The 19,110-nt window shown below is 42.7% G+C and overlaps 1 protein-coding gene across 7 annotated transcripts in view; it reads left to right on the forward strand.

Annotated features, from left to right (window-relative positions):
• The window catches only part of tiam2a (TIAM Rac1 associated GEF 2a), a 232,283-nt gene that overhangs the window by 70,066 nt on the left and 143,107 nt on the right, over positions 1-19,110 (forward strand). For 6 of the 7 annotated variants that reach the window (XM_060933762.1, XM_060933755.1, XM_060933760.1 and 3 more), the window contains exons 2-5: positions 5,136-5,220; positions 5,473-6,532; positions 11,293-11,400; positions 18,354-18,831. In XM_060933762.1, the coding sequence (XP_060789745.1) occupies positions 5,480-6,532; positions 11,293-11,400; positions 18,354-18,831 (1,639 nt within the window). In that variant the 5' untranslated portion in view covers positions 5,136-5,220; positions 5,473-5,479. The remainder of the gene's footprint in view (positions 1-5,135; positions 5,221-5,472; positions 6,533-11,292; positions 11,401-18,353; positions 18,832-19,110) is intronic. The other variant, XM_060933761.1, reaches the window with a different exon arrangement.

Raw genomic sequence — 19,110 nt, forward strand, 5'->3', positions numbered from 1 at the left:
AGACTGGTGACACGTCCACTGATGATGTCATGGTTCGTGCTGGAAAAACCAGCGATATTTTGGTTCCAGCTAGGAACTAACTTTTACAGCTTCCGAACATATTTAGTTTCTGGTCGAAATGTTCTGAGCAGTTCGGAACTGGGTGCGTGAACCACAACGGAACCCATTCCCTGTGGGTCAAAAAGGGGTAAGAGTGACCTTTGTGTCCTGACAGCTCGGGTGAAATCAGTTCCTGGGCTCGGTGTTAGCTGATAAATCTGTCCCTGGGTCGGAAATCACTCCCTACTCACTATATAGTGAGGACGCCATTTTGTAGTGCTGTCCGAATGTATAGTGAGAATGATTCCACCCTATGTAGTGCACTCAAAGTATCCCACAACGCATCACGAAAAGTAGTGTACAACCGATGGTCACTAACCAAGCGTCATGCATTGCGGTCGCGCTGAAAGAAATCAAATCAAAAGCCTCAAATTTGATTTAATAAAAGGCGGCAGCAAAGAAGAAAGAAAGGATTCAGCCTTGATTTAAAAGAACTGAAAGATGCAGCTACTCTGTATTGATTAATGTGGGAAATGCGCTCAGTATAATATGGATTTATCACAACAAACTAGGGCTGCGTACCTAAACGTAACATCAGGTACAGGTACCGGTACAGAGGTTTAGGTACAGGTCCGGACCTGTACCTGTACCTGAACAATTTGACAAATTCTTCTGAACTTCTTTAATAATGACAGAAACATTAATAAACTGTTGACAACTTGTCAGTATCTTTATTCGAAGAAAACCGAACATAACTAGGTTTCCTCCCTCACTTCTCAGTCGCCCTCTCAGTCTCACACTATAGTTAACTTGGGACAAAAAGTCATAAGTTGTCTCACAGCGAGAAGTGACTACACTAGAGTACTACAGACTACGCGCAGTCTGCGGCAAAATTACACAAAGCAGCAAAGGCTGCCAGTGCCAGCAAAGGAAAAATGGCTGACCTGATTTTGAGTCTTTTTGACCAATCAGAACGTTGGATCAGCCAAGTTCTCGCAATGTCTCGTGAGACTGTGGCGAGAGGATCTCAAATCAAAGATGGCTCTGATTTCAAGTTTCAGCGCGGCATTTTACATCTTTTCCAGTGCTAAATTTTCGTCTTTGTGGTAGGATTTATGCATCTTCAGTCACAAAATAAGCAGATACTTGGTGTAAATTTATATCGGTACAGTACCGGTACTTCATGATCCGGTATTTTGGACCTGTACCGAATCGATTTTCACGGTACAGTACCGGTACGCAGTACCAGTACGCAGCCCTAGAACAAACACATGCACGTGTTTATTGTTTTGAAAACCCACCAGCGACTGATCTGGCATGTTTTAATTGTGCGACAGTAATGATGTAAATACCAGCGCGACGGAGTAGTGTCCGAAAGCGTTTTTTTCATTTTACCAATGAGCTCACTCTGTATGGTAATTCCCTATCTAGTGAGCAGGGAGTAGTGAACGAGTGAGCGATATCGGGCACAGGGTAGGTCTCAGAGAGGAAGTGATTCTGAGAATAGTTGCGAGTAAATAACACGTTGTTGTGATGTAACGCAGAGACACTTTGTTTGGGCGTAAGTGGTTTCTGGTAGCCTGGCAAGCCAGACTAAATGTGAATATTTAGTCTGGCCTCGCTCGTAGACATTTCCGAAGGGTGTGGGTGGAACAACCCGCTGTCTTTCAAACTGTCTGTGTGCGTATAGGCCAACGCTCTGACCAATCAGCGCAACAGTGACTGTGACGTAGTCAGAGCGACAGAAAGCAGTGGGGGAGACCTTGAAATAAATAATTTTTCAAAATGCGTATTAATTAATAAACAGGTTCTAGATATTAAGAAGTTTGGAGATAATGACCACAAGTTTGGAGTCTGTACCACATACTTAACATACACTCTTATTTTTTTCAAGTGTTTTTCAAGGGTTTGCTTAAACTGTTTTTGAGAGTTTTTATTTAGTGGTGTTCGGTGAAATAATTTCCCTTAAATTTAAAATAACGGGAAAATAAGAAACAACCAAAAAGTAATGTTTCAAAGCTGTTTATTAATTCTTCGTACTGCACAAACTAGCCCCATCCTTTTGGCTACGAGCGGAGCCAGCTGGTAGATCAGACTTTTGCCATAGCCGGTCGGCAAAACGGCGAAAACGTCCTTCTTGAAAAGGAATGAGCGGAGAGCCTCTTCCTGCTCATGTTTCAACGAAAACTCCAAGTCTAATTCTTCTAAAACTGATTCCAAAGCGGAGTCAAACGCGCGCTGTTCACTAGCCGTAGCCATCTTTCCTGTTGTGCTTTCTCCAGCGTCGCGCAGCTTTGTCATCACTCCTGCAAAAGCCCGCCCAAAGAATCCAAACAAAAACCTTGCGTTGTGATTGGCGGGCACGATTTGATGCCCGGGGTGTTTTTGTTTATATGGTGCGAGGCTAGACCCACTCGCTAGGCAAAAATATTTTTGGCCGCTAGGCGGGTGGGTCTAGTTTACCAGGCTAGGTTTCTGGTGTAACATGGACAGTTAATCACTCTGGGGGAAAATACATTTCATGATGTGATTAGTGAGCCTACAGGAGAGAGTTTTCCTTACCGAGAAGGTTCTAAACCTTTTTAAATGGTCAGTCATACATTTTCGAGTTTGAATGGAGTCGTGTAGAAGTACATGCATTATAAACATTTGAAGGTGATTCTGGTAAACCCCTCTAACGGAGAACTCTGATTTCCAAGCCCGCGAACTCTCCGTCCATGTGACGGTGGCTGAAACCGGAGAACTCCCACGTCGCCGAGGCTTTGTTCCATTAAGTACACGTTGAAGGTCGAGAGGTTTTTAACTCTGAGGAGTTGTTTGATAAAGAGGTTTCTCCTCGGCAGATACGAGCAGCTCCACTGAGTGACTCAGGCACAAATGAGTTCTTTCTTTAGTGGAAACATGTGGAACACAGCCTGAGACTGAGTCACTAACGTTCTCTACGGAACGAACGCCTGCTCTGTTTGGTCACGTCTGCGTCTCTACGACGACAAAATAAAAATATAAGAATAGTTCATATTTCTATTTTAAGTCGGTTCCAGCGGCGGTGCCCGAGCAGTAGACGGCGGAGCTGTATTTTTATTCAGGCGTGAGTAAGACGTTCCCTTCGCACAGACACATCATCCAGTGCACACTCGCCTGACGGACTGACGGTTACTCAGACACGTGTCGTCCTCCTTGCATGAGCTTCTCAGGGTTACCTACGGGTGGACCACAGTGATGTCCAGCCCACATCAAATTCCCCCGTCTGTCTGTATTTCTGTCCGTCGGCCTGCATCTCTGTCGCTTTCTCTCTCTGAATGGCAGTTCTGTCTCAGTGTTCGTTCTCGTATCGTGAGAGAGCCATCTTTGTTCCATGTCCTTCATGCTGACTCGAGCATTTCCTCAGTGAACTGCGTCTTTCAGCTCGTCAGTATGAGAGTGACACTTCTCCTCCTCTCTCCACCTGCTTGTGCAAGAAGCACTAATCTCGGTGTAAATGCTAATCAGAAGGTCAGATGGGGAAAGTTTTGCGGAAGAGACGCGTGAAGAGCCGATGTTCTCCTGATCCTGTCCTCTAATTTTCCAAATAGTCAGGTGGTTGAGGTGCTGCGAGCATGATTTGACTTTAAAACTTCATGCAAATGCATTTTAAAGTATCTCAAGTTCTCCTAAACTTCGCCTGGGTTGAAAGGAAAATGTCCTCGGAGGGTTTAATATTTGGCAGTGAAACACGTGCACCATATTTTTCTTACTTTATGCATCTTACACTTATATGATTCTGCAAGGTATAGAGTATGAGCTGTTTGTTTGTTTGTTTGTTTGTTTTTTTTTTGGTGATGGGATGGAAACGCTGCTTTACAAGCATTTTCAGGCCACCACTTTATTTGGCCTCCTGCTGCAGACTTGCTCAGCAACACAGACGGGAGGAAAAAAATTCTTTGGAATTTGAGCGTTTAAAAATAAACACCGAGCGAAATAAAGGCAGCCTTCAAAAACTTTTCCCAACTGTCCGGGCAAGGCGTGATTTACGCGTGGCACGTGGTGGGAAAAGCTCGGAGTTCAAGTTCAGATGGGAAATTGACTGAAAATAAACCTGCGCTAAATATGAACCAAACAGATTGATTTATTGAGAGAAAGTATAACCAGTTCTTATTCCATCCACATTCACTGGATATGAGCAATCGCACGCTCTGATTGGCTGCTCTATTACGAGGATATCAGCTCATATACCACAAGTAGAGAAAAACAAAATGGCGGCGCGTGTCGCCGAACCAACCGAGGACGAAATAAAAACTCGACTCGAAAACAAAACCACAAAAAAAATCAACAAAACATGTAATAAAAGTATTTGATGGTAAGAACGTATCTTTTTAAAAAAAATTTCAAGAATTATTATTGTAGCATTTTTCACAACTTGCTGCTGTCATTTCGTCGGTTTGTTTACATTCTAAAGCCTAGGTCACAACCGGACGTACGATTTTTTGGCCGTGCATTTCCCAAATCGCTGCGTTTTTTTTTGTTCATGGAGAAAGATGCGCGTTGGTCGTAAGTTTGTCTTGCAACCTGAAAAAAACGTAAGCGCCCGTAGAGTTTGTTTGACATGACAAAGAACCTCTGCGGCCGGTCTGCAGCTCGAAAATCAGCACGTCACACGCACGCCCTCCATGCGTTTCACGAGCGCCCTCCGTGCGTTTCTTGCGTTTTTTGCATGTAGACCGGCCGTAGGAGCACGTACGGCCGGTTGTGACCGAGGCATAAGCGTAAATGATTTTGTTGGACGTTTTGTATGACGTTTTTATTTATCGAATTTGCAAAAAATAAAAATGCTCCATTTCTCAAAATCCAGTGAATGCAAATATAATAAAACGGTTATTCCACTCAATCTCGTCGTACACGGCTTATAGCTGACTCAGTGCTAGGCGCCTCATCGGCTATCAGCTCATGTACGACTCGGTTTCGTGGAATAACTGTTAAATATCGACGTAGCAAATAGCATTTAATCTCTGAAAAAAAGAAGCTGGTTCATTTTAGTGGAATAAGTAGGAATAATAGACATGTTTAATAACTTGGTTATTCTCATAAGCATGCTTTGTGTGTGTGTGTGTATCTAACAGATGAATTCGACAGAGTTGGATTGCTAGCTGATCTAAAGACGATGATTTTGTGAAGCTCTAGCTGTGTAATGATTTACTAAAACTGGTAAGTTTTCAAGACAATGGAATTCTCTCTCTCTCTCTCTCTCTCTCTCTCTCTGTCTCTCTGTCTCTCTCTCCTGTATCAGACTGTCTGTCCAGGCTGCATGCCATGAAATGATTGTTCGTGCTTGAAGTTTACACATCAGCTTGTAATGAATTCCAAATCGAAGCCACGCCAATTTCATTTTAAGCCTGTGCTGATGAAAATAGTTGATGACCATTACTGATTGGCTGTGATGGGATCTCTGCGTTCCAGGTCAGGGATGGGAAACTCGGAGAGCCAGTACAGCATTCAGGGGTCTCGGAGCAGTAGCTTTACGCTCCCTAACAGACAGAAGGCCTATTCAGTGAAGCTCCGTTCTTCCAAAGAAGATATTTTGTCGCCTCACGGCTGGTGGAGGGCAGGATCGAGGGTTTCCGGCTTCAAATCCAAAGCAGCATCTCGTGGCTGTTTGTCACAGCACAAGTCTAATCAGTCGTCCATGTCGAGGCATTATGACTACGTTGCCAAAGGAAAAGAAGCAAAGAGAAGGATTAACGGCCAGTGGAACGGTTCATCAAGACCACACATAATGTCTGAGAACAGTCACATTGAGAAAAACGAACAGGACTGCAATGGTCACACTGTAAACGGATACAAGACACCCGAGAGGAAGCCCAAGTCCGAGGAACTGGAAGATCACAGCAGCCCGAGAGTCGTGATCAAGAGTGACGGCACTGTTCGGGTCGAGTTTAGCCAGAGCTCTAAAAACTCAACGCTTCCGGATGAGAACGGAGGTCCCGTCCAGCTGCTGAAGTTTTCCCCGACGTCACACTCCATGCCCACCCCGGACCGTGACTCGGCTCCAGCAGCGAACAGCCCCATCATCAGGACCAGCAAACGAAGCTCACTGAGCTCAGAAGGCAGCTGGTATGACTCGCCCTGGGGGCCTGGTGCCGAGCTGAACGAAGACGACGTCGGCGCCTCGCCCAACAGGGTATCGGAAACGCTTCCCTCCGTGCGCATCGAGTACTTTAACAAACAGCTACCTCCTTGTCATCTTTACCGCGATCCCGGCATAGCCACCACCTTTCCCATCGCCAAAGATCTGACGCTTGCAAATGAGACGCCGTTCAAACACAGGTCCTCGTTTGTGTGCGTGATGGAAGAACCTGTTCTAGATGAATCCTTGGGGGCAAGGCAGTACTCTTCCTTCACATTACCGTGTCCCAAACCCATCACGGAGAACAACGGAAAGAAGGAGACGATCAGGAACAGAATGAGAAGGCTCAGTGATTGGACGGGGAGCTTGACCAGAAAGAAGAAGAAGTCGAAGGTAAGAGTGTGTTTGCTGGAATATTCCCCAGGTTTGTGTAGACAAGAAAGTGACGCAAGTCATTGAAATTAATATCGTAAGTTAACGCAACGAGGTGAACAATTTAACTTACTATATGAATTTCAATGAACTCAAAATTTTAAGGCAGCCTGGGTACTAACTTTTTTAAGTTAACGGTTGTTTTATAATCAGGGTACAAAGTTTGTGTCACAGGGGTCCAAAATTCAGATGGATTCAAACTGGTTCTTGTACCAGTTTTTAAGTGAAGGACAAGTTAAAGAACAGATTTCAGGTCATTTTTTGACATGTGTGTATGGTAGTTTTGTGTAATCTGCTATAAGATAAAGAAGATTAAAGGAACAGTCCACCGTACTTCCATAATGAAATATGCTCTTATCTGAATTGAGACGAGCTGCTCCGTACCTGTCCGAGCTTTGCGCGACCTCCCAGTCAGTCAGACGCAGTCAGACGCGCTGTCACTCCTGTTAGCAATGTAGCTAGGCTCAGTATGGCCAATGGTATTTTTTGGGGCTGTAGTTAGATGCGACCAAACTCTTCCGCGTTTTTCCTGTTTACATAGGTTTATATGACCAGTGATATGAAACAAGTTCAGTTACACAAATTGAAACGTAGCGATTTTCTATGCTATGGAATGTCCGCACTATAATGACAGGCGTACTAACTAGGGGTGGGTATTGGCAAAGAAGTCACGATTCAATTCGAATCACGATTCACATGCTACGATGCGATACTATCACGATACATCACGATTCTTGAATTATTGCGATGCATTGCGATATATTCAACATACTTCAGTGAAAATGTAAAAAAAAAAATAGAGCATAATTACCAGTGGCTGTGTACGATCTGGATAGTGTCTCCAATTGATGCATAACTTAGAGCAACTCAGTTCATAACTGAATTTAATGAAACGACTTTGGAGGTAGTTGCCATTAAAACAAATACTGTTTCCATACTTAACGAGTGGACACACTAATGACAAAAATTGCATAGGATTTATAAAACTAAAAATAATAAAAGAAAACTAATAGCAGCAGTTTTCAATTTCTTTGCAGCACCTGCAGTATGGGAGGACAAGGCAATAATAAATATCAAAATATATATATACTATATTACTCAGTACATTAAATTATCATCATCATCATCATCATCATCATTATATTATTTGTTACATTACTTTACATTATATTTAAATGCCTTATGCATTTATAGTTTGTGGAGCATCCTCAAATTAGGAAACAATACACTCATTTAGCATATTTCTTTTAGCATGTTGTAGTACCGCAGCAGTTATGTCAGACTCGGTGAGTGTGCAGATGTCCTTCTCAGATTTACGTATTTCTGCAGACAGGAGTGCAGCGTGGATGGCAGGCTGTTGCTCTAAAAAGCGCTCAAGCATGTCGTGCGCGCTGTTCCAGCGAGATTTGTAAACAGAGTCGTAGTCGCATATGATGTCTATGCAGAATGTCTAGGTCGCAGTAGCCCGCTGCCGGAAATGCCACTGGCATGAAGGCAGCGGGCGTCAAAGACTCCACGGCGACATCTACAGGACTGGAAGTTGTATTCTACTTGTTTTTGGCTGATGTTCGCCAACCATTCATACAATTTTATTTATTCATTTTTTAAAATTAATAATCGATATTTGGCGTCAAGAATCGATGCAGTATATCGTGAAAGTTAGTATCACGATGCATTGTCATGACGATTATTTTGCACACCCCTAGTACGAACACCTTCTGCGCGCTTCGACAGCGCATTGATATCTGAGCTCCGTATCAATGCGCTGCCGAAGCGCGCAGAAGGTGTTAGTACGCCTGTCATTATAGTGCGCACTTTCCATAGCATAGAAAATCGCCACGTTTCAATTTGTGTAACTGAACTTGTTTCATGTCACTGGTCATATAAACCTATGTAAACAGGAAAAACGTGGAAGAGTTTGGTCGCATCTAACTACAGCCCCAAAAAATACCGTTGGCCATGCTGAGCCTAGCTACATTGCTAACAGGAGTGACAGCGCGTCTGACTGCGTCTGACTGACTGGGAGGTCATGCAAAGCTCGGACAGGTACGGAGCAGCTCGTCTCAATTCAGATAAGAGCATATTTCGTTATGGAAGTACGGTGGACTGTTCCTTTAAGCAGGGCTGGGAGAAACAAATGAAGTGATTCTCGGAGAGGACTTTTTTTTTGACAATTCAGAATCCAGTACTTCCATAGTGCTTTTAAATATACGGCTGTAAGCTTTGTGTTAGTTGTCTCTAATACTTATGTCCCAATATCTGGACCACATTTTAGGATGAAAATAATCATTTTAGATATGTTATTTTATATTGAAAAATTAGCTGTCTCGGAGAGGACATTTTTTTGACACAATTACAGACTAATTTGATCAAAATAGTCTGAAAACTTACTGGCATTCAGCAGTAAAACTTAACTACTAGTGCATCTCAAAAAATTAGACTACCATGAAAAAGTTCCTTTTTTTCATGATTTAATTCAAAAAGGTAAACTTTCATATATTCTATATTCATTACATGTAAAGTGAAATATTTAAAGCCTTTTTTGTTTTAATTTTGATGATTATGGCTTATAGCTCATGAAAATCAGAAATCCAGTATCTCAAATTATTAGAATATTCCCTAAGCTCAATCAAAAAAAGGATTTACAATACAGAAATGTCCAACTTCTGAAAAGTATATTCATTTATACACTCAATACTTGGTTGGGGCTCCTTTACCATGAATTACTGTATCAATGCGGCGTGGCATGGAGGCGATCAGCCTGTGGCACTGCTGAGGTGTTATTGAAGCCCAGGTTGCTTTGATAGTGGCCTTCAGCGTCTCTGTATTTTTGGGTCGGGTGTTTCTCATCTTCCTCTTGACAATACCTCAAAGATTCTCTATGGGGTTCAGGTCAGGCAAGTTGGCTGGCCAATCAAACACAGTAATATCATGGTCAGCAAACCATTTGGTAGTAGTTTTGGCACTGTGGGTAGGTGCTAAGTCCTGCTGGAAAAGGAAATCAGCATCTCCAAAAAGCTCGTCAGCAGATGGAAGCATGAAGTGCTCTAAAATCTCCTGGTAGATGGCTGTGTTGACTTTGGACTTGATAAAATACAGCGGGCCAACACCAGCAGATGACATGGCACCCCAGATCATCACAGACTGTGGAAACTTCACACTGGGCTTCAAACACCTTGGATTCTGTGCCTCTCCACTCTTCCTCCAGACTCTAGAACCGTGATTTCCAAATCTCATCTCATTATCTCTAGCCGCTTTATCCTTCTACAGGGTCACAGGCAAGCTGGAGCCTATCCCAGCTGACTACGGGCGAAAGGCAGGGTACACCCTGGACAAGTCGCCAGGTCATCACAGGGCTGACACATAGACACAGACAACCATTCACACTCACATTCACACCTACGCTCAATTTAGAGTCACCAGTTAACCTAACCTGCATGTCTTTGGACTGTGGGGGAAACCGGAGCACCTGGAGGAAACCCACACGGACACGGGGAGAACATGCAAACTCCACACAGAAAGGCCCTCGCCGGCCGCTGGGATCGAACCCAGGACCTTCTTGCTGTGAGGCGACAGCGCTAACCACTACACCACCGTGCCGCCCCTGATTTCCAAATTAAATGCAAAATGTACTTTCATCTGAAAAGAGGACTTTGGACCACTGAGCAACAGTCCATTTCTTTCTCTCCTTAGCCCAGATAAGACACTTCTGACATTGTCTCTGGCTCAGGAGTAGCTTGATATTAGGAATGCAAAAGTTGTATCCCCTTTCTTGAAGATGTCTGTTCGTGATGGGTCTTGATACACCGACACCAGCCTCAGTCCACTCCTTGTGAATCTCTCCCAAGTTCTTAAATCAACTTTTCTTGACAATCCTCTCAAGACTGCGGCCATCCCTGTTGCTTGTGCACCTTTTCCAGCCACCCTTTTCAGCAATGACCTTTTGTGGCTTACCCTCCTTGTGGAGGGCATCAGTGATCATCTTCTGGACAACAGTCAAGTCAGCAGTCTTCCCCATGACTGTGGTTGTGTGTACTGAACTAGACCGAGAGATACACTGTGTTCATACTGTTTTACTCAAACTCGAAATGAAATATTCTAATATTTTGAGATGGTTTTTTTATGTTTTTGTACTGTATGCCATACTGATTAAAATTAAAATAGAAAAATGCTTGAAACATTTTAGTTTATGTGTAATGAGTCTATAATATATAACATTTTCACTTTCTTAAATAACTGATGGAAAATATTGAACTTTTTCACAATATTCTAATTTTTTGAGATGCACTAGTATGTTTCCAGTGATATGGAACCAAATATGTGTTTTATGGTATAAAGAATGATTTAAGTGCATCCCTTTTGGAGCTACCTGTGGTCAAAAAAGCACTTTTTCTAAATGACACGAGTAATGTTGCTAAATATGACAGATATTGCCATACATTCACCAAAAATAACGTTATCACCACATTTTTTTTGCATGGTAAATAGAGCTATCACAGGGCTACAATAAACAACCAAGTTTATTTAGTCAAGCCTTTTGATATTGAAGATAATAAGTGTTAAATGTGATTTTTAGCTCGCGTACCCTGATTGTAAAACAACCCGTAAGTTAACGCAACGAGGTGAACAGTTTAACTTACTATATGAATTTCAATGAACTCAAAATTTTAAGGCAGCCCGGGTACTAACTTTAAGTTAAAACAACAAATCATTTTTTACAGTGTATCCGGGTCAGGGTGGGAGCCGTAACTCCACTCCACAACATGAGCAGACGCTGTTATCCAGAGCGACGTACAACATACCCAGAGCAGCCTGGGGAGCAGTTCGGGGTTAGTTGTCTTGCTGAAGGGAACTTCAGCCATTCCTGCTGGTCCAAGGAATCGAACCGACAACCTTTTGGTCCCAAAGCTACTTCTCTAACCATGTCTTCCTCATGTTGTTGATAATTTTCCTCGAACGGCACGACAGAGTGTTTATTCTGTCCATATGAAGAGATCTTAACCTGCAGACCGGACTATAAGCTAGTGCTTAATACGATTTCTACATAAAGCTACGTAAAGCAAACAAAGGCCTGACCCAAACTTGGCTGGGTCTGTGCACCGTGCCACCGCCGTCACTGTTGTTTTTGTCCCATGTGGTGAACAATATTGCTTGTCGCACCGTGCCAGCTGTCGCCAAGAAGGAAACCACAGGGCGTTACCAAATAAAACTCGGGACACACTGGTGCAGACCTGTGCACCAGGAATGCGAAGATAAGCTCGAAATATGCATCAGGTTTGCTCTGTAAGTCTGGAATTTGCTAGCAAAGAACAAACATAATATGCTAATTTCCGGGTGGGTACGCCAATACCGCGCTGGATCTGCAGCTACTTTATATAAATCCCGTCCATCAGGAGAGTCAGGTCAGTACTCATGATCGGCGTGTTTTGTCCTCTAGAAATGTTCATGATGTGATGATGAAGCTGTGTGAGAAGTGTCAGGTTCTGCAGTTTTAGCCTAGTGAGACAGTACAGTCTCTGGTACTTCTGATCAGCTCTCTGGAGGCTCGTGTCCTGGTTCTGTGTGGTAATTAGTGTCCCGAAGGGCAGTCTGAGCGAGTGACTTGTGCAGTACAGACTAGTCTGTCCACATCTCTACAAAGACAGTGATGTGCCTCAGTCATCTAGTGGCTCCTTTATGCAGCATTATTTCCCTTCCATTCCAACTCCACTCTGCTTTTCTTTAATTCAGTAAGTCGGATTCTGAAGTCTGGGTTGTGCGCTCAGACCTTTTACTCGAGCCGTTGCCTGCTTTTTCCACAATTAAGTCAGAAATACATAACCATAATTTACCGCCTGTGTTTATTCTCATGTGAAGGAAAATGAAAGGCGTAGCATTTGACTTTGATTGCGTTTACAAAAAAAAAAGGAAGAAGAAAAGTTTTGAAGAAATCGTAGTGTTACAGTGGTGCTTGAAAGTTTGTGAACCCTTTAGAATTTTCTCTATTTCTGCATAAATATGACCTAAAACATCATCAGATTTTCACACAAGTCCTAAAAGTAGATAAAGAGAACCCAGTTAAACAAATGAGACAAGAATATTATACTTGGTCATTTATTTATTGAGGAAAAGGATCCAATATTACATATCTGTGAGTGGCAAAAGTTTGTAAACCTTTGCTTTCAGTATCTGGTGCAACTAAATGTTTCCGATAACTGTTGATCAGTCCTGCACACCGGCTTGGAGGTAGCCTGGGAAATCCCATGCTGCTTTGCACAATCGTTCCGATCTGAAAAGACAGCATGGAAACTATGGTCTAAAGGCTTGCCTGAGTTAGGGAGCCAATCAGAGAGTGGGGAGGGGTGGAAAGACGGTGACGCGTACTACTCGACAAACGGATGTTTGTAGTTTATTTGGGACTGTTTACGGATCACATTTAACATGGCGGCGAGCGATACGAACCAAACTTTCGATCAAGGTTTAGACACTGTTCTGAATAGTTTAGAGCGAAAATTTGTTTTAAAAAAAGAACAGCGTTTGGCGTTACAGTCTTTCTTCGCCTCTTCGTCTTCTTCGTCGCTCTAACTACGTCACCGGGTACAACTGCCATGATTGGCCATGGGCTACGTATACGCCAAATGATAGACATTCGCAACGTCCAATAAACGGCCGTTGACAATCGTAAACCACACCTCCCCTACGAGAAATTCAATAGGCAGATTCCAGACCATATTTCACTTGTGATATGGTCTGGTGTTAACCAGACTAGCTTGGAGGAATGTTAGCCCATTCCTCCGTACAGAACAGCTTCAACTCTGGGATGTTGGTGGGTTTCCTCACATGAACTGCTCGCTTCAGGTCCTTCCATAACATTTCGATTGGATTAAGGTCAGGACTTTGACTTGGCCATTCCAAAACATTAACTTTATTCTTCTTTAACCATTCTTTGGTAGAACGATTTGTGTGAACAGAATGCTTCTCTTTTAAACCAAAAAGTTCTATTTTGGTCTCATCCATCCACAAAACATTTTTCCAATAGCCTTCTGGCTTCCCACTTGATTTTTAGCAAACTGCAGACGAGCAGCAATGTTCTTTTTGGAGAGCAGTGGCTTTCTCCTTGCAACCCTGCCATGCACACCATTGTTGTTCAGTGTTCTCCTGATGGTGGACTCATGAACATTAACATTAGCCAATGTGAGAGAGGCCTTCAGTTGCTTAGAAGTTACCCTGGGGTCCTTTGTGACCTCGCCGACTATTACACGCCTTGCTCTTGGAGTGATCTTTGTTGGTGGACCACTCCTGGGGAGGGTAACAATGGTCTTGAATTTCCTCCGTTTGTACACAATATGTCTGACTGTGGATTGGTGGAGTCCAAACTCTTTAGAGATGGTTTTGTAACCTTTTCCAGCCTGATGAGCATCAACAACGCTTTTTCTGAGGTCCTCAGAAATCTCCTTTGTTCGTGCCATGATACACTTCCACAAACATGTGTTGTGAAGATCAGACTTTGATAGATCCCTGTTTTTTAAATAAAACAGGGTGCCCACTCACACCTGATTGTCGTCCCATTGATTGAAAACACCGGACTCTAATTTCACCTTCAAATTAACTGCTAATCCTAGAGGTTCACATACTTTTGCCACCCACAGATATGTAATACTGGATCATTTTCCTCAATAAATAAATGACCAAGTATAATATTTTTGTCTCATTTGTTTAACTGGGTTCTCTTTATCTACTTTTAGGACTTGTGTGAAAATCTGATGATGTTTTGGGTCGTATTTATGCAGAAATATAGAAAATTCACAAACTTTCAAGCACCACTGAACAGTAATGTATATTGAACATTAAATTAATATGAATCATGATAGTTCAATTTGGAGAAGTGCGACAGTAGTGTTTGACTATAAATAAAGAAACTGTATGAAAGAATGTTTAATTAAAACAAGAAAAAATTCTATCATGAAAACACTATACTTCCAAAAATAATCAAGTAGATATATTTACAGTAATAAAAGTAACCCCCCCAAAAAGTGCCAGGGCCTGTTTTCTCTTTTCTTTTTCTTTTCTTTTTATATCAGTATTCCCAACTACACTTTCTATAATAATAATCTATTTTACACTAATGAACAGTAAAGGGGAAAATTTAAGCAGCTGAATGAAATTAAAATTTAGCATTAAAAAAAATTTCTGTAAGTAACTAAGAAATGTGCGTAATGCAATCGGTAAATATTGAGCAAGTGTTGAAACTTAAAGTAAGGCTTATTATAAATCTCTCATCTCATCTCATTATCTGTAGCCGCTTTATCCTGTTGTACAGGGTCGCAGGCAAGCTGGAGCCTATCCCAGCTGACTACGGGCGAAAGGCGGGGTACACCCTGGACAAGTCGCCAGGTCATCACAGGACTGACACATAGACACAGACAACCATTCACACTCACATTCACACCTACGCTCAATTTAGAGTCACCAGTTAACCTAACCTGCATGTCTTTGGACTGTGGGGGAAACCGGAGCACCCGGAGGAAACCCACGCGGACACGGGGAGAACATGCAAACTCCACACAGAAAGGCCCTCGCCGGCCACGGGGCTCGAACCCGGACCTTCTTGCTGTGAGGCAACAGCGCTAACCACTACACCACCGTACCGTGCCGCCCTCTTATTATAAATTTTAAAAATAAAATTGCTATAATCCTGTATGGTCATGTCAGCAGCATGTTCTTCGTGAACCGTATGCTGGCTCTAGTTTTGAACAAAAGCAGAACAATTCCACTGCAATCAAAAAGAAAACAAGTCAAACTTCATTGTTCCAGGTAGTTTCACTAATCGATTAGCTTTGATATGAACAACCCTGATTGTTCTTCTGAATCGTTCCAGCTGTTATTTCACTCGCTTTATCTACCTGCACTGAATTACACCAGCGTGGTTCGAATTATAGCTTAGCTTTCTTGCTTTATCCTGCAGCTGCTAAACAGACCTCGTCTGACTACAGAGTGAATCAGCGATCTGAAGGGGCATCGACACGCTCTTCTGTAATTACACACAGCTGCTCGAAAGATGGAGACTTGAAAGCGGAGTTGTGGGGAAGGGCGCTTGTCTGCGTCCAGGTTGCCTTTGAAGTGCGCTCGGCTTTTTACGTTAAAGCATCGCGTCTCCTCCGCTCATGTGGTTCAGTTCCATGAAGGAGAACATCATGATGCACGGACTTTTCTTTTTATGTTCTTCACACCTTCGGTGTACTTTGTCAACAACTTAAAGTTCTGTCTTTAAGCCGTTGTATTTATTTTAATCAAACATATCAAGAATTTCTATCAGATGCTGTTTACACAATAGCAATGAATACATTTATTTTTTCCGCGGTCCAAATCCTGCACTCTGATTGGCTGGCGAGCGGGTCCGTATCCGACGATACGGACCGCAGTTACAGATCCCGGTTACGGACCTCTGGCGACTCGCTCGTTCACAACAACAACGAACATAGTAGCATTTTTTGTCAACATTTATCTTTTGTTAATAAGATTTATTTATAAGATTATCAAAAATCTTATAAATTTTTGCCAGCATTTCTCAGGAGAATAGCGTTAATTTTGCAGCATGGACAGCGATAACGACAGTGTTCATAGCGAAAGCGAGTTTTACTACCCTGAGGAAGAAGAAATAAAAGAAAACATTTCAGGAGAAAGCTAAAAACCTGTAACTGTTGCTAACGCCGAGCAAAAACATGGCTGAATCCTGAATGACTCAATTTTGTATAAATAGGGGACTACATAGGCGGCAAAATGTAGTTTTTTTTCCTGCCATGGAAGTGCACTTGTATACCGAGGAGGAAGCCATTTGCATTACAGCCGTGAATGAGGATTCAAAACGGCGCCTTGCCTCGGCTCGGTTTTCCCTTTCAGGCGCTCTCGTTTTCTGTTAGAATTTGTTAAAGAAAAAAATAAATATATTATTTACCAGCTTAAGGTCGGTCCGTATGGTGAAATACCGTCACCTCGGCCCAGAGGGCCTCGCTCAGTACTTTCAAGACCTCGGTCACAGTATTTCACGATACGGACCTATATATGTATCAAGAGAATGACTTTCAGGGATTAAAGGACTGTCTTTTCAGAAGTGTATGTGGAAGTACAAAAAAAATTCCAGCGTCAAGGTCTCATATAAATCACCTCACATATCCAGAGAAAATAAATACACTCACCAGAATCGAGTAATATCTCTTACTGGTGACGTGATGACAAAAAAATGACGTCTCGTACCCGAAACGCTCTCCAGTGTTTTTGCTGTGTCTTTTCTTCCGTGTGCTACGTTACAGATTTCAGTAGAAGATGATGATGATGATGATGATGATGATGATGATGATAATGATAATAATTTTCCCTTAGTGTGTATCAGTAAACTAAACTCATGAACTCTTCATTATTATTCTATCCACATTCACCGGATATGAGCGATTGTGCGCTCTGATTGGCTGCTCTAGCTACTACTAGGATATCAGCTCATATACCCTGAGTAGAGAAAAACAAAATGGCATGTTGCTGAACCAACCAGGGACGAAATAAAAACTCGACTTGAAAACAAAACCCCAAAAAATACAAAAAAAAGCCCAACAACAAAATATGGAATGAAAGTATTTGTTGGTAAGAATGTAACTTTATTTTTTATGAATTTTTATGATTATTATACTAGCATTTTTTCACAAATTGCTCCTGTCATTTCGCCAGTTTGTTTACATTCTTCATCTTTAAGCATTAAAGTTTGTTGAATTTTTTTTAAGACTGATTCAAAAACTGGGGGCGGCACGGTGGTGTAGTGGTTAGCGCTGTCGCCTCACAGCAAGAAGGTCCGGGTTCGAGCCCCGTGGCTGGCGAGGGCCTTTCTGTGCGGAGTTTGCATGTTCTCCCCGTGTCCGCGTGGGTTTCCTCCGGGTGCTCCGGTTTCCCCCACAGTCCAAAGACATGCAGGTTAGGTTAACTGGTGGCTCTAAATTGACCGTAGGTGTGAATGTGAGTGTGAATGGTTGTCTGTGTCTATGTGTCAGCCCTGTGATGACCTGGCGACTTGTCCAGGGTGTACCCCGCCTCTCACCCGTAGTCAGCTGGGATAGACTCCAGCTTGCCTGCGACCCTGTAGAACAGGATAAGCAACTACAGATATTGAGATGAAATGAGATTCAAAAGCTCAAAGAAGTTTGAAAATTACAGAACTGAAGTGTCCAAGGAAGAATTAAATAAATGTCTAATGCGATTCTATACCTCGGCACAACAGCAAGACGGCACTTTCTACAAAAACAACAACACTTAAGTCAGTTTGTGCAGCCATCGATAGGTTTTAAGAAGTCCGCCTAAGCAGAAACGATTTTGTCGGACATTTTGTATAAAGTTTTTATTTATTGAATTTGCAAAAAAATTAAATAAAAATGCTCTGTTTGTCAAAACCCAGTGGATGTGGATAGAATAAATCAGTTATTGCATTCAGTCTCGTCGTACATGGCTTATAGCCGACTCGGCACTATCAGCTCATGGACGATTCGATTTCATGGAATAACTGTTAATTGTATTACACCAGCTAACTCTTTTAAGCCTCGTTAGTTTCCACGATGCGAAAACACAGAGGACTGGAGCTTTTACTTGCTAGATAATACATTAGTTTTTCGTTACTGTGTATGTTTTAAAAGGAGAAACGCTGTTAGTTCTTAATTAGTTACTATTTCTAAAGTTACTATCAGAAGTCTTGATTTTAGAACCTTGAAGACGTTCCGTTACTCATACTTATTTAATGTCACTTTATATTCATTCTTTCATCCAGGAGCCGAGATATAAAGAGCCTATCGATTGTTTCGACAGTGGTATAGACGGTCTAACAGCTGACACCAGCTCCCCCTCTCAGGTGTCCAGTCTGCTGGGGTACCCCAAGGTTCAGTCTCGGGGCCGCTCCCAGTCCCAGGTGCTGCCCTCCTGCGCCGGTTCAGTCGGCGCCCTCAACCCGGGCACGGACGCTTTACGGCAAAACATCTACGACAACTTCATGAGGGAGCTGGAGACGAGCCACACGGCGGCAGGAAGCGGCGAGGAGAGAGGCGAGAACTCTGCAGAGGACACGGAGAGTAGCAGTCAGGAGACGGTGGGCTCGCTGGAGCAGCTGGATCTGCTGTGTGAGAAGGAGCAAGGCGTGGTGAGAAGAGCCGGCTGGTTGACCTTTAAGCCTCTGCTCACGCTACACAAAGACCGCAAGCTGGAACTGGTGGCCAGGCGCAAGTGGAAACAGTACTGGGTGACTCTTAAAGGTGTGTGTTTGAATCTTATACCACCACGCGGTCAAATTCTGGATTCTGATGGTCAGAAGGTGTTGATTGGTTTTCTGTAAAAGCAGTGAATCTGCAAACCACAGGGTTAGATTCATGCGCTCATTTGAATGTCTGGTTGTTACCATAGCAACAATACAATACGAACAGATTAAAAAATGAAAACGCTTTCTGTAAGAAGTCTGTAGCATTAAACGGGACATGGTGTTGTTGATGGGTGAGTAAAAGAATTGGGGATTATTTAGCAAATTGCTGAAGTGG

Source organism: Neoarius graeffei, chromosome 11, assembly GCF_027579695.1.
Source record: "Neoarius graeffei isolate fNeoGra1 chromosome 11, fNeoGra1.pri, whole genome shotgun sequence".
Lineage (NCBI taxonomy): Eukaryota > Metazoa > Chordata > Actinopteri > Siluriformes > Ariidae > Neoarius > Neoarius graeffei.